General features: G+C 38.5%; 2 protein-coding genes and 1 pseudogene across 2 annotated transcripts in view; 1 reads left to right on the forward strand and 2 right to left on the reverse strand.

Moving 5' to 3' along the window:
• The window catches only part of LOC127418577 (zinc finger protein 721-like), a 620,351-nt gene that overhangs the window by 330,806 nt on the left and 275,473 nt on the right, over nt 1-14,072 (forward strand). The gene's annotated exons all lie outside the window — the stretch shown is intronic.
• Nucleotides 1-14,072, reverse strand: part of LOC127419354 (zinc finger protein 721-like) — a 173,817-nt pseudogene that overhangs the window by 85,236 nt on the left and 74,509 nt on the right.
• LOC127418599 (gastrula zinc finger protein XlCGF57.1-like) lies at nt 4,950-14,042 on the reverse strand. Its single transcript, XM_051659235.1, has 3 exons — nt 13,986-14,042; nt 13,014-13,602; nt 4,950-8,389 (listed from the first exon to the last, which is right to left on the reverse strand). The coding sequence occupies exons 2-3, from the start codon at nt 13,600-13,602 to the stop codon at nt 7,380-7,382; spliced, it is 1,599 nt and encodes a 532-aa protein (XP_051515195.1). The 5' UTR covers nt 13,986-14,042; the 3' UTR covers nt 4,950-7,379.

Genomic DNA, 14,072 nt, shown 5'->3' on the forward strand with positions numbered 1-14,072 from the left:
TACCCAAGATTTTGTTTTATTATTATGCATTCGGTCTCAGGCATTTGGCTCATTGGTCGTTTCCACCTGAGAGAGCCCCTCCCTGGTTTTGTATTGAACAGGAAGTTCTTGCCCCTATTTCACCATTGCAAAGCCTTTCTATCAAACTAATCAAGAGTAGTTACACCCCATTATCTCGCATTTGCACTTGGTATGGACAAAAGTGTCCAGAGTGTTTAATTCAGACATTTATTTAAATGTTGCCTTGAGCATATAGCAAAACCCAAAATTATGTATTAAGTCCCCTTTCAGTTGGTCAGAGTGGGTTGTGAGGGAGGATAATACACTCAGTGACCTATATGAGAGTGGAGTGTTGAGATCTTTTGAAAATTGGTTCAACATTTTGGGATTCCCAGATCTCAGTTTTATAGGTATTTACAGCTGCACCACCTGCTCTGTACTACTTTGGGAGTAGCACACACCCCCTAAAGCGGCAGATACTCTGGGAATGGAGATTACTGCTTTTGGAAAAGGTCATGAGGCATCAGTGTATTACTCCCTGCTAATTCAAAGTCTGGGGGACGGAGCTTGAACTTCTATCAAGAGATTATGGGAGAAAGATTTAAACTTGGTATTGGAGGAGGGAGTGTGGGCTAGGATTCTAAAAAACGTCAAGTCTGCATCTAGAGATGCAAGGGTGTGCCTTATGCAATTCAAGATTTTACACAGATTTTATTGGACCCCCTCTAGACTGTATAGGCTTGGTCTTAAAGACACACCCACCTACTGGCGATGCCAATCGGAGGATGGAGACACAGCCCATGTTTTTTGGTGGTGTGTTGAGATCCAGGAAGTTTCTGCTAGTTCATGATACAAAGGTAGGTTCAGAGTACTGTGTGTGATGTGTTGGGCACTCAGGTTTCGTTTTGCCCCAGACACTGTGTTTTGGGCGATGGGGTTTTGGCTGTGGGGAATAAACACACATTGGGTTCTGACCAGTGTAATGATCGCCAGGCAAATTCTTTTAAGGAGATGGAGGTCGGCTGGGGCGCCCCCATTTCAGGAGTGGTGCATGGAGATGGGGAGGGTGGTGGCTTTTGAGGAAGTGTCATTTAGAAGACGGGGTAACTTAGATTTGTTTGTTGGGAAATGGGGCAACTATTTGGAGTTTTTGGAGGGCTCTCAGGGAGGGGCAGTGGAGAGAGAGGTAGAGGTATAAATGTGTGTGATTATTATATATATATTTTGCTTGTATGTTTGTTTTTTGTGTATATACTCATGTGTGACCACAGGAATGTTTGTTGAGGGTCAGGGTGGGGTTGGAGATTGGGAGGGGTAATTGTAAGGTTTAAATGTTGATTCTATGTATATATAGGTTTTGCTTTTCTTTTTTACTGTAGGAATCAATAAAAAAAATTTAATTACAAAAAAAAACAAAAAAAAAAACATAGTTATCCATATACCAATCAAATTCACTCAAAATAGTCAGCAACCTCTCATATTTTTTAGAAGACTGAAATCCCCGTAGCTCAAAAGTTATTAATATGCTATGCTATACTATTAACATAAAAACGTTATAGGAAATACAGTCATTATTGCACTCTCTCACTTTTTACTTACACTCTGAATAAAATGTTTGCATTAAAGACATCAGATATATCACGGCTCTGAACGTTCTAAATTCATTAAAATATGGATTTGGGGCCTGGGTAGCTCAGCAAGTATTGACGCTGACTACCACCCCTGGAGTCGCGAGTTCGAGTCGCAGAGTGTGCTTAGTGACTCCAGCCAGGTCTCCTAAGCAACCAAATTGGCCCGGTTGCTTGGTAGGGTAGAGTCACATGAGGTAACCTCATCATAGTCGCTAAGTGGTTCTCACTCTCAATGGGGCACGTGGTAAGTTGTGCGTGGATTGTGGAGAGTAGCATCAGCCTCCAGATGCTGAGAGTCTCCATGGTGTCAAGCACAACGAGCCACGTGAGAAGATGCGCAGATTGACTGTCTCAGAATCGGAAGCAACTGAGACTTGTCCTCCACAACCCAGATTGAGGTGAGTAACCGTGCCACCACGAGGACCTACTAAGTAGTGGGAATTGGGCATTCCAAATTGGGGAGAAAAGGGGCTTAAAAAAACAAAACAAAACAAAAAAAACATACCTACGTAATAGATGTCTGTGACGTAGCGGATGAAATCCGCTACGTCATCGTGCTACAGTCCGCAATGAGGACCTCTTGGATTAATCAGTCCTGCTGCTGTTCAACTAAAAAATGCATTTTACAGCATTATACAAGAAAATCTGAAGTGACCAGACTTATATTCCGAAATAATTTGGAATCTTTCTCTAATAAAGCAGCACATATTCAGACGTCACTGGGAAACAAAAAAGTTTAAAGTATGAAAGTTTAAAAGAATAGTTCACCCCAAAATGAAAATTCTGTCATCATTTAATCACCCTCATGTTGTTTCAAAACTGTATGACTTTCTCTATTCCGTGTGCTATATCCTACTTCCCTGTCCATCGATTCATCTCACTTATGCATCTGTCTGTTTGAAATGCCTCCTCACCAACTAGAAGCCAAAAGTGTGGGAGGAATGGACAGTATGTTTATTTAGTTAATCAGGTCCGAGAGAACACAACATATAATGTAAACAAATGCTTCAATGTAGTTAATAACATGGACTTCAGATCGATCACAGTGCAACAAATACAGTTTAACAGAAAGCAGGTGTCACAATATGCTTTTAAAGTTCTTTTTAATTAGACACATCATCTAAAAAACAGCGCTCAAGCACAAGACGCTGAATAAACAAAGGGAAGCAAAGATGTTCATCTAGCGTGCGTTTACATAGGAAAATAAATATAACTTGTATGGTTTCTCTCCAGTATGAATTCTCTCGTGTGTTTTCAGGTTTTTTGACTGAGTGAAACTCTTTCCACTGTATGAGCACTTCTATGGTTTCTCTTCAGTATGAATCCTCTCATGTATTTATTCTTTATTTTCTCAGTGTTTATTTATTGACAATGTATAATAATAATGTCAAATATTCTTTGATACAAATATTTAAGAAAGCAGCCTTCTGAGTACCTCTGCATAGTCATATCAGTGCAAAATCGGTGCACGATCCACATAGAAAAGGGCTGTTTTCATTCCAGCTCAAAAATTAGCTATATCGGCCACCATATCGGAAATCAGTGAATTTCCCCCCTCTGAAATAGGTATCGTCTCAAAAATCCCAAATCGGTCAGGCTCTGTTTTTAACTAATCTTACCCTGAATATAATAATAATTCAGTATTATATTATAATAATATACTTGACTGGGTTCCACAGTAATAATTTAGTATGATGCAATATTCATCTGGTTTCCAAAAAATAAGTGAAGTAGTTTTTGCACACCGTAATCATTCACAAAGAAAAATGTTTTAGTAAAAATATATGAAGGAAAATAAGATTTTTGTTAAGTTTCCATGTATAATTGTTTATTAAATATAAGTATAAACATGCAAATCAATTAAAATTATTACATTTTCCTTGTATGTGTAAGCATACCTGGCAATAAAGCTGACTCTGATTCTCAAATAAAATGTACTTGACTACAACGGCTGTTTAGATGAAATGATGGTTACTCTGATTGAAAAAAAAACAAAACAAAAAAAAAAAACACTTATGCTATTTCAGAACATATATATATATATATATATATATATATATATATATATACATATATACATATATATATATATATATATATATATATATATATATATATATATATATATAAATAATCTCTCGAATATCATCAGTTTGATGAAAAATATCGAAATATCACTTCTGAAGCCATATCACCCAGCCCTACAACTAACATAAAAGCTCATCTAAAACATAACCATCCCATCTAGTTTTCCGAGCTGGGAACAAAAACTGCAGTTGGAGATGGAGAGGGGCCTCCCCGACTTTAATTATTATTATTTAATTTTTTTACATTTCGATTCCAATGTCTGAATATTAACTAACCCTTATAATAACCCTCACTAACTATACTAAACCTTTTTAACTAAAAGTTCACTGCTCTATGAAAGGGTGTACTTGCATTATTATGCTTTTATATTATCATTATATCAATGGCATAAAATGGTCTTAAAATTACAATAATTTCATTTATCGCAATTATTTCGGGGACAATATATCGTCCAACAAATGTAGTTCTCGTGTCAGGCCTAAAGACATTGATAAGTGCATGAGAAGAATAAAAATCACATTAAATTGTTTAAATTAAAACAAAGGAGGAGCAAACAATACAGATTAGTGATTGGTCCTTGGCAACACCGTTTGCACATGCGCAGCTCATCAGTTGAGAAACACTGGACTTCTCTGGCTCTTAACTGTTTTTAATTCCTTTTAATAACCTCGTGCTTGTGACCAGTAACAAAACAAGCTACATCAGGCGGTTATACTCTTCTCTTACACTCATTACAACACCAAATAGATTCAAAAACAACATGCACAGAAAAATAAACATCAAAATAAATACAAATGCCAATAATAATATAAAACACATTGAACACGTACCGAAATGAGCGTCCAAACTATCAGCTCTTCTTCATCTTCTTGTGTTTTCTGTCGGTTTATAAAACAACTTCAAGTGAATATCTGCCTCCTGCTGGACTGGAGTGTTTAAAATACCAACATCTGATAATTCCTGCTGCTGTTGTTCAACTTAAAAATACACTGTACAAGAAAATCTGAAGTGACCAGACTTATTTTCCATTGACATTTCCTAAATGTTTCTATAATTTGGAATTATTCTCTAGATAAAAGTACACAAGGGCCAAGGTTACATTCATTTCAATAGGCTGGATAATTATGATGATTGCAATAAATGTTACATAAGTGGAAAAAGCTTTATCATGTAACTAATATCATAGTGTAGTATCATGTATTAAAGTCAACACAAATCAAAAACAGATTATGAAGGATGACCTTTAATAGTGACATCAGACAGTATGTAAACATACAGAGGGCAAGACAAATATAAAATTGAACAAAATATTTTTGATTTAATTGTCATTAAAATGGTTTTACATTTAATGCTATCTGGGCAAATTATAGATCTATTTGTGATAACGCTAAAGATGCATTTAACCCAGTGCCATTAAAGCATAAAATCATGAATTCTATAATATTATGCTTTCATTTCCGGAGCCCTGGCTTCAAAATGTTTAATATTTTCCACCAGATGGTGCCATTTTTCTCATGTTTAGCCTATGGAGCAAATACATGCTTTTCCCCTATTTTCTGTTTGCTGTATTATAGAGCACTGCAGGCCAACTGAATAAATGATGCAGCTTAAATTGTGTGTGTTGGTATGGATGTCAGATTGTGTTTTGTATGTGTGTAGAAAACGCCATGCTGATTTTCTGCTAGTTCATGATAAAGGTATCTTTGGTGGGTGTGGTTTCGGAAAGAGTCTAATTCAACAGCTCAGTTTTGTGGAATTTCCACAATGGCTTTAATCGCTTACAGCACCTTTAAGCTTTAAAGAATTTGACTATTTCAGTACAAGAAAGACTTTTTAGTCAAAAGCAAAGACATCAAAATATTTGGTTCAGAAAAAATATATATATATACAGTTGCAATCAAAATTATTCAACCCCACCTGACCAGCAATATGTTCTGGTGATGTGAGCCAAAGCTTCGGATTTAGACCAATTGACTCTGTATCCTGAAAACTTATAAAAGGAATTAATAATTCTGTGGAGGCAAGGCATAGGTCTAATGGGGTCGGAGACGAATAATAAAATATCATCTGTGTAATGCAAAAGCTTATGCACCATACCTCCAGCCATCACCCCTGGAAAATCATCCTCCTTTCTTACCGCGGGCGCTAATGGTTCCAGGGCAAGACAGAACAATAATGGGGAAAGAGGGCAACCCTGCCGAGTACCCCTATCCAGAGTAAAATAATCTGAAATTAATCCATTTGTTTGAACCGCCGCTACCGGGTGTCTATTAAGTAACTTAATCCACCCATAAAAGTATTCCCGAACCCGTACATTTCCAAAATCTTAAAAAGATAATCCCATTCTACCATATCAAATATCTTTTCGGCTTGAAGTGAGATGGCAGTGACCGGAGACTGATCATTCGCCACTGACCACATAATATTGATGAAATGCCTAATGTTATCAGAAGAGCTGCGGCCACGAATAAACCCCACCTGATCTATATGTATAAAAGATGTCATAACTTAATCGGTTAGCCAAAATTTTTGACAATATTTTAACATCTAGCTGGATCAGTGAAATTGCCGGTAACTCTTACGCTCGCTTGGATCTTTGTCCTTTTTAAGAATCAGACTGATCCGGGCTTGCGTCATGGTTGAAGTTTCCATTTTTTAATGATTCCGTATAAATTTCTAGCAAGAGTGGAACCAGTTAGGTAGCATAAGATCTAAAAAAAATGTAGCGGCAAACCCATTTGGCCCCGGAGCCTTGCCTGTAGGCAAGGCCTTAATTACCTCACCAAGCTCCTCCAAGGTTATCTCAGAATCAAGATAATTTTTTTGCTTAGTCGTCAGTTTAGGAAGATCTAATGGTTCCACAAAATGTCTTATATCCTCTTCAGTAGATGAAGATGTGGAACTATAAAGATCAAGATAGAATTCTTTAAAAGCATTATTAATATCAATGGCCATGGCAAATATTTCACCACCAGCAGATTTCACTGAAGGAATGGTAGAAAAAGACTATCTCTGCTTTATATATCTAGCCAGAAGTTTTCCTGCTTTGTCCCAAAGTATGACTATCTTGGGGGGCCTGGGTAGCTCAGCGAGTATTGACGCTAACTACCACCCCTGGAGTCGCGAGTTCGAATCCAGGGTGTGCTGAGCGACTCCATCCAGGTCTCCTAAGCAACCAAATTGGCCCAGTTTCTAGGGAGGGTAGAGTCACAAGGGGTAACCTCCTTGTGGTCGCTATAATGTGTGGTTCTCACTCTCTGTGGGGCGCGTGGCGAGTTGTGCATTGATGCCGCAGAGAAAAGCATGGGCCTCCACACGCACTGTCTCCGCGGTAATGCACTCAACAAGCCACATGATGAGCGGACTGACGGTCTCAGATGCAGAGGCAACTGAGATTCATCCTTCACCACCCGGATTGAGGCGAGTCACTACTACTAGGACTTAGAGTGCATTGGGAATTGGGAATTCCAAATTGGGGATAAATGGGAGAGAAAAAAAAAAAGTATGACTGTCTTGCCCTGAATTTTATATCGGTCATTAGCCAACCTGCTCTTCAGCTTTTTAGCATCAGTCATTGAAAAATCCATATCAATCGACCTCTAGCTGTGACTTCTTTTTACATGTTTATATAGAAGTACTTGCTGAGATGAAACTTTTCCCTCATGAAGAGCAGTGGTATGGTTTCTCTCCAGTATGAATTCTCTCGTGTTTTTTCAGGTTTTGTGACTGAGTGAAACTCTTTTCACAGTGCGAGCACTTGTAAGGTTTCTCTCCAGTATGAGTTCTCTCATGTGTTTTCAGGTGTTCTGACTGTGTGAAACTCTTTCCACATTGTAAGCACTTGTAAGGTTTTTCTCCAGTATGAATTCTCTCGTGTGTTTTCAGGTCATGTGACCGAGTGAAACTCTTTCCACATTGTGAGCACTTGTAAGGTTTCACTCCAGTATGAATTCTCTCGTGTATTTTCAGGCAATTTGAATAAGGGTAACTCTTTCCACAGTGTGAGCACTTGTATGGTTTTTCTCCAGTATGAATTCTTTGGTGCAGTTTCAAGTTGCCGGCTGTAATAAAGGTCTTCCCACATTCAAAGCACATATGAGCCCCCACACCGGTATGCATATTCTGGTGCTCTTTAAAATAGTCCAGGCGTGTAAAACTCTTTCCACAAAAAGAACACTTGTAAGGCTTCTCATTAGTGTGAGTTTTCAGATGTTGTTTTAGGATTGAATTCAAAACAAATGTTTTACCACACTTATCACATTCAAATGGCTTTTCTCCAGAGTGACAGCGAAGATGATTCTTGAAATCTTTTACATATGCAAAACTTTTCCCACACTGATGACACAAGAAAGGCTTCTCTCCTGTGTGAATTACTGTGTGGTTATTAAGATGTTCTTTACGTTTAAAGCCTTTTCCACACTGATGGCACATGTAAGGTCTCTCTCCAGTGTGAACTCTCATGTGTTTATTAAGATCTATTTTACGTGTGAAACATTTTCCAAACTGAGAGCAGGTGAAAGACTTCTTGTCTGCTCTTCTTTGAGGCTTTTTAGGTGAGAAATTATTTTCAGTGTTTAAGTCACTCAAAGATTTTTCTCCAGTTATGAAATCATGCTGTTCCTCCTCCACTTCGTTCAGTCCTTCACGTTCCTCTCTCACTTGCATCAGCTCTGGAAAAAATTAAGAGACCACTGCAAAATTATCAGTTTCTCTGGATTTACCATTTATAGTTATGTGTTTGAGTAAAATTAACATTTTTGTTTTATTTTATAAACTACTGACAACATTTCTCCCAAATTCCAAATAAAAATATCGTCATTTAGAGCATTTATTTGCAGAAAATCACAACTGGTCAAAATAAAAAAGATTCAGGGTTTCAGACCTCGAATAATGCAAAGAAAACAAGTTCAAACTCATTTTTAAACAACACAATACTTATGTTTTAACTTAGGGAAAGTTCAGAAATCAATATTTGGTGGAATAATCCTGATTTTCAATCAGAGCTTTCATGCGTCTTGGCATGCTCTCCCAGTCTTTCACATTGCTGTTGGGTGATTTTATGCCACTCCTGGCACAAAAATTAATGCGCAGTGATTTTCATGAGGTTCGTTAATTACAACTGTTTAAACGAGATATCTGCATATTTGCAGACGGTATATAATTTGTATTGACATTTGCCTTTTACCATTAGAAAAGTTAAAAGTTATAGGGAAATGTTGGAGAGGCTGATAGAATATGTGCTTCAGAGGAAGATTTATGAGCGTTCCACAGGAAGCTGGATCTGCTCAAGTTTTGTAAGGTTTGTGTATTACATCTGTTTAATCTAGATATGCGCATATTTGCAGACAATGATATTAGTTTTATTGATATTTGCCTTTTTATCATTAGACAATACAGTTAAAAGTTACAAGTTGAACTGTTGAATAGAGAGAGGGAGAATGAAACGAGCACTTTAACATTATGAGCTCAAACACGTCTGTCGTGGCTCTGATATGCAGATCGTTTAAATGAGACTGTGTTGCACACTGCTCTATTATTGTAGTAACACGATGGCACGTGACAAAATGAACCGTGACTGGTCGTTTACATGTCTCAGTCCCTTCACATGCAAGTAGGCGATTCTCGGCACCCTCAAAAAACAAATCATTTTATCGGCCTCTGCGATATATCGGTCGATCACTAGCTAGTACATAGGATATAAAAAGTCTACACACCCCTGTAAAATTGCAGGTTTTTAAGATGTAAAACAAATAATCCAAGATCAATCATGTCAGATCTTTTTACACCTTTAATGTGAAAAATGCAAATCAACCAAATTCAAGTGATCAACAAACAGAAACTTTTTAGGAGAAAAATAAAAGACTTAAAAATTCTGGTTGCACACCCTTCAAATAATATTCGGTTGAAGCACCTTTTTGCTTTTAATACAGCAGCCAGTCTTTTTGAATCAGAGTCTATCAACTTAGCACATTTCGATTCGTCAATTTTTTCCCACCCTTCCTTGAAAAAAAAAAAAAAACTGCAGATCGATCAAATTGGGAGGGGATCTCTTGTGCACAGCCCTCTTCAATTTATTCCACACATTTTCAATTGTATTTAGGTCTGGGCTCTGACTGGGCCATTCAAAAATGTTCATGTTCTTCTTCTGAAGCCATTCCTTTGTTGACTTTGTGTTTAGAGTCATTATTGTGCTGAAGGATGAAATTCCTCTTCATCTTCAGCTTTCTAATGGAGGCCTGCAGGTTTTGTGGCAAAATTGACTGGTATTTGGCACTATCTTGACTACTGCCCCAGTCACAGCTGAAGAGAAGCAGCCCCATAGCACGATGCTTCCACCACCATGCTTCACCGTGTGTATGGTGTTGTTTGGGTGATGAGCAGTCTCGTTTTTGTGGCAAACATTCCTTTTAAAATTATGGCCATAGAGTTTTATATTGTTTCATCTGACCATAAAACATTTTGCCACATGGTTCTGGGTGACTGGACATTTGTTTAGGGAAAATTGTGAGTAATGGCTTCTGTTTTGCCACCCTACCCCAAAGCCCAGAAATATGATGAATGCGGGATATTTTTGTCACATGCAGCAAGAGCCAGTCCTTTACCAGATATTCTTGCAACTCATTTAACATTGCTGTAGAACTCTTGGTAGACTCCCTGAACAGTTTTCTTCAGGGAGTCTACCCATTTTCTCCACTTGTTGATGGTCTTACAATGTTCAATGGCACATCTAATGTTTTGAAAGTTATTTTGTACCCCTCTCCTGATTGTTATCTCATCACAATGAGGTCCTGCACGTTCTCTGTAAGCTCTTTGCAGACAATTGGCTTAAGCATAAGATGCAACCAAGAAGATGCCAAGAAAATCCTACAAAAACAGTTGATTTTTATTCAGGGTTAATCAACATCACATAATTGGTGACGAGAGAGTTTGAATGAGATTGGTCAATTCCAAACAGAGTCACATGGCACATTATAAAAGGGTGTGCACACTTATGCAGCCAGTTTGTTGTCTTTTATTTTTTCTCCTAAAAATTTTTGTTCACTTGAATTTGGTTGATTGTATTTTTCACATTAAAGGTGTAAAAAGATCTGACATGATTGATCATGGATTAATTTTTTTACATTTCAAAAACCTGCAATTTAAAAGGGTGTGTAGATTTTTTATATGCTCTGTATTACAAGTGATTATCATCACACAACATTTTATGACATTTTTCTGCTCTGTGTTTGTGAACCTACACCACAGATGTCGCACCTGTTTTAATAACAAGCTCCTCTTCAATTTCTTGACTTGTTTGGGTGTCGTCCCATTCTGAGATGTTTATTCAAGGGTTTTCCTGGGTCAAAAATGATTGAGTAGCACAAGTGATCCCACTAGACACTGTCCTGTAAATATTAAGAATCTTGCTGAACTCGTGCACACTTGTGTGCTTCAGAGAAAGTGCACGCAACGCTCACATGAAACACAGATGCACGTGTCAGATGAGAAGCAAATTAAACGTTATTGAAGTGCTGAATGCAAGATTAATATCACTGAGTTTGCTTGGGCGGCTGCTGAATTTTCTTTACAATACAACTTTATTTTTATAGCACATTTTAAAACAACTTCAGTTGACCAAAGTGTTCAGAAAGTACAGACTATACATAAGACACATAACAACATACACTATATTGCCAAAAGTATTCGCTCACCCATCCAAATAATTGAATTCAGGTGTTCCAATCACTTCCATGGCCACAGGTGTATAAAATGAAGCACCTAGGCATGCAGACTGCTTCTACAAACATTTGTGAAAGAATGGGCCGCTCTCAGGAGCTCAGTGAATTCCAGCGTGGTACTGTGGTAGGATGCCACCTGTGCAACAAGTCCAGTCGTGAAATTTCCTCGCTACTAAATATTCCACAGTCAACTGTCAGTGATATTATAACAAAGTGGAAGCGATTGGGAATGACAGCAACTCAGCCACGAAGTGGTAGGCTGCGTAAAATGACAGAGCGGGGTCAGCGGATGCTGAGGCGCATAGTGCGCAGAGGTCGCCAACTTTCTGCAGAGTCAATCGCTACAGACCTCCAAAGTTCATATGGCCTTCAGATTAGCTCAAGAACAGTGCGTAGAGAGCTTCATGGAATGGGTTTCCATGGCCGAGCAGCTGCATCCAAGCCATACATCACCAAGTGCAATGCAAAGCGTCGGATGCAGTGGTGTAAAGCACGCCACCACTGGACTCTAGAGCAGTGGAGACGCGTTCTCTGGAGTGACGAATCACGCTTCTCCATCTGGCAATCTGATGGATGAGTCTGGGTTTGGCGGTTGCCAGGAGAACAGTACTTGTCTGACTGCATTGTGCCAACTGTGAAGTTTGGTGGAGGGGGATTATGGTGTGGGGTTGTTTTTCAGGAGCTGGGCTTGGCCCCTTAGTTCCAGTGAAAGGAACTCTGAATGCTTCAGCATACCAAGAGATTTTGGACAACTCCATGCTCCCAACTTTGTGGGAACAGTTTGGGGATGGCCCCTTCCTGTTCCAACATGACTGCGCACCAGTGCACAAAGCAAGGTCCATGAAGACATGGATGAGCGAGTTTCGTGTGGAAGAACTTGACTGGCCTGCACAGAGTCCTGACCTCAACCCGATAGAGCACCTTTGGGATGAATTAGTGCGAAGACTGCGAGCCAGGCCTTCTCGTCCAACATCAGTGTCTGACCTCACAAATGCGCTTCTGGAAGAATGGTCAAAAATTCCCATAAACACACTCCTAAACCTTGTGGAAAGCCTTCCCAGAAGAGTTGAAGCTGTTATAGCTGCAAAGGGTGGGCCGATGTCATATTAAACCCTAGGGATTAAGAATGGGATGTCACTTAAGTTCATATGCGTCTAAAGGCAGATGAGCGAATACTTTTGGCAATATAGTGTATGTCCATATAAACCCTGTCCATGTTTCTTAAATTCTCTCAAGTCTCACGTGAAGCCCCGCCAACTAATAGATAATCCCACACATCGCAATATACACGATATATAAAATCTCTATCGACTGACACTTTATATTGTCGCCACGATATGTATCGTCATGTCGCCCAGCTCTAGTCACAGAATGAAAGTCATACATGTTTGAAATAACATGAGGGTCAGTAAATGCACCTTTTTAAAAGACAACTGAGCACTAAAACTAAAATAAAAACAGCAGGAAACATTTTAGTTTGACCTGTGAGTGATAAAACTGTCTTTCTTGTATCAAACTCGGACGTAACAGAGGATTGTCATGAAAATGTAGCACAACATTAAAGTAAGAAACATACCTGCAGGAATAAAATCATCATCATCTTCATCACTCTGTTCTTCCTCTGCTGTGTTTTCTCCTCTCATCTTCATCAGGTTCCTGCAGTCCAGCAGCTTCACTGAACACATCTTCACTGGTATCTGCAGCATCTGTCCTTCATTATCATCTTCATCACTCTGTTGTTCCTCTGCTGTGTTTTCTTCTTTTATCTCCTCCTGCTTCACTTCAATCTTCACTGGTGTCTGCAGCATCTGCTGTTCATCATCATCTTCATCACTCTGTTGTTCCTCTGTTGTGGTTTCTTCTTTTATCTCCTCCTGCTTCACTTCAATCTTCACTGGTATCTGCAGCATCTGCTGTTCATCATCATCTTCATCACTCTGTTGTTCCTCTGCTGTGGTTTCTTCTTTTATCTCCTCCTGCTTCACTTCAATCTTCACTGGTGTCTGCAGCATCTGCTGTTCATCCTCATCTTCATCATTCTGTTGTTCTTCTGTTGTATTTTCTTCTTTTATCTCCTCCTGCTTCACTTCAATCTTCACTAGTGTCTGCAGCATCTGCTGTTCTCCAGTGTGAATCACATCCACCTGCTCTCTCATGATGAACATCTGAACACAAAAACATCATCATTATAATGGACTGACATTCATCAAACTCAAAAACATTATTATATGATTAAACACAAGAACAGCTCTGTTGAACAAAATAATTGTTTAAGAGATGGTATAAATATAAAATGTGTCTGTTTGATCACATTATTAAGTTTAAACACAGACAGACATAAAGTGTAAATAATCTACTGGTTCTTAACTGTTTTGTTGTTTTTCTCACCTTTTGCATGTGACCAGTAACAAAACAAACTACATCAGATGATAATGAGCTTCTTTTACAGTCATTAAAACGCCAAAGAGATTAAAACAACATGCACAGAAAATACATATCAAAATAAATACAAATATCACAAATAATATAAAACACACTGAACACTTACCGACTGAGCACTCAAACTTTGAGATCTTCTACTTCTTGTGTTTTCTGTCGGTTTTTAAAACAACTTCTGGTGAATTTCCGACATCTG

This window comes from Myxocyprinus asiaticus, chromosome 28, assembly GCF_019703515.2.
Source record: "Myxocyprinus asiaticus isolate MX2 ecotype Aquarium Trade chromosome 28, UBuf_Myxa_2, whole genome shotgun sequence".
Classification (NCBI taxonomy): domain Eukaryota; kingdom Metazoa; phylum Chordata; class Actinopteri; order Cypriniformes; family Catostomidae; genus Myxocyprinus; species Myxocyprinus asiaticus.

Bases quoted from the DNA above. Each gene is read 5' to 3' on its own strand.
- LOC127418599 (XM_051659235.1), bottom strand. From the start codon at position 13,602: ATGTTCATCATGAGAGAGCAGGTGGATGTGATTCACACTGGAGAACAG. The intron at 8,390-13,013 runs GTATGTTTCTTA...AATTTTTTCCAG, and splicing joins TGATGATTTTATTCCTGCAG to AGCTGATGCAAGTGAGAGAG.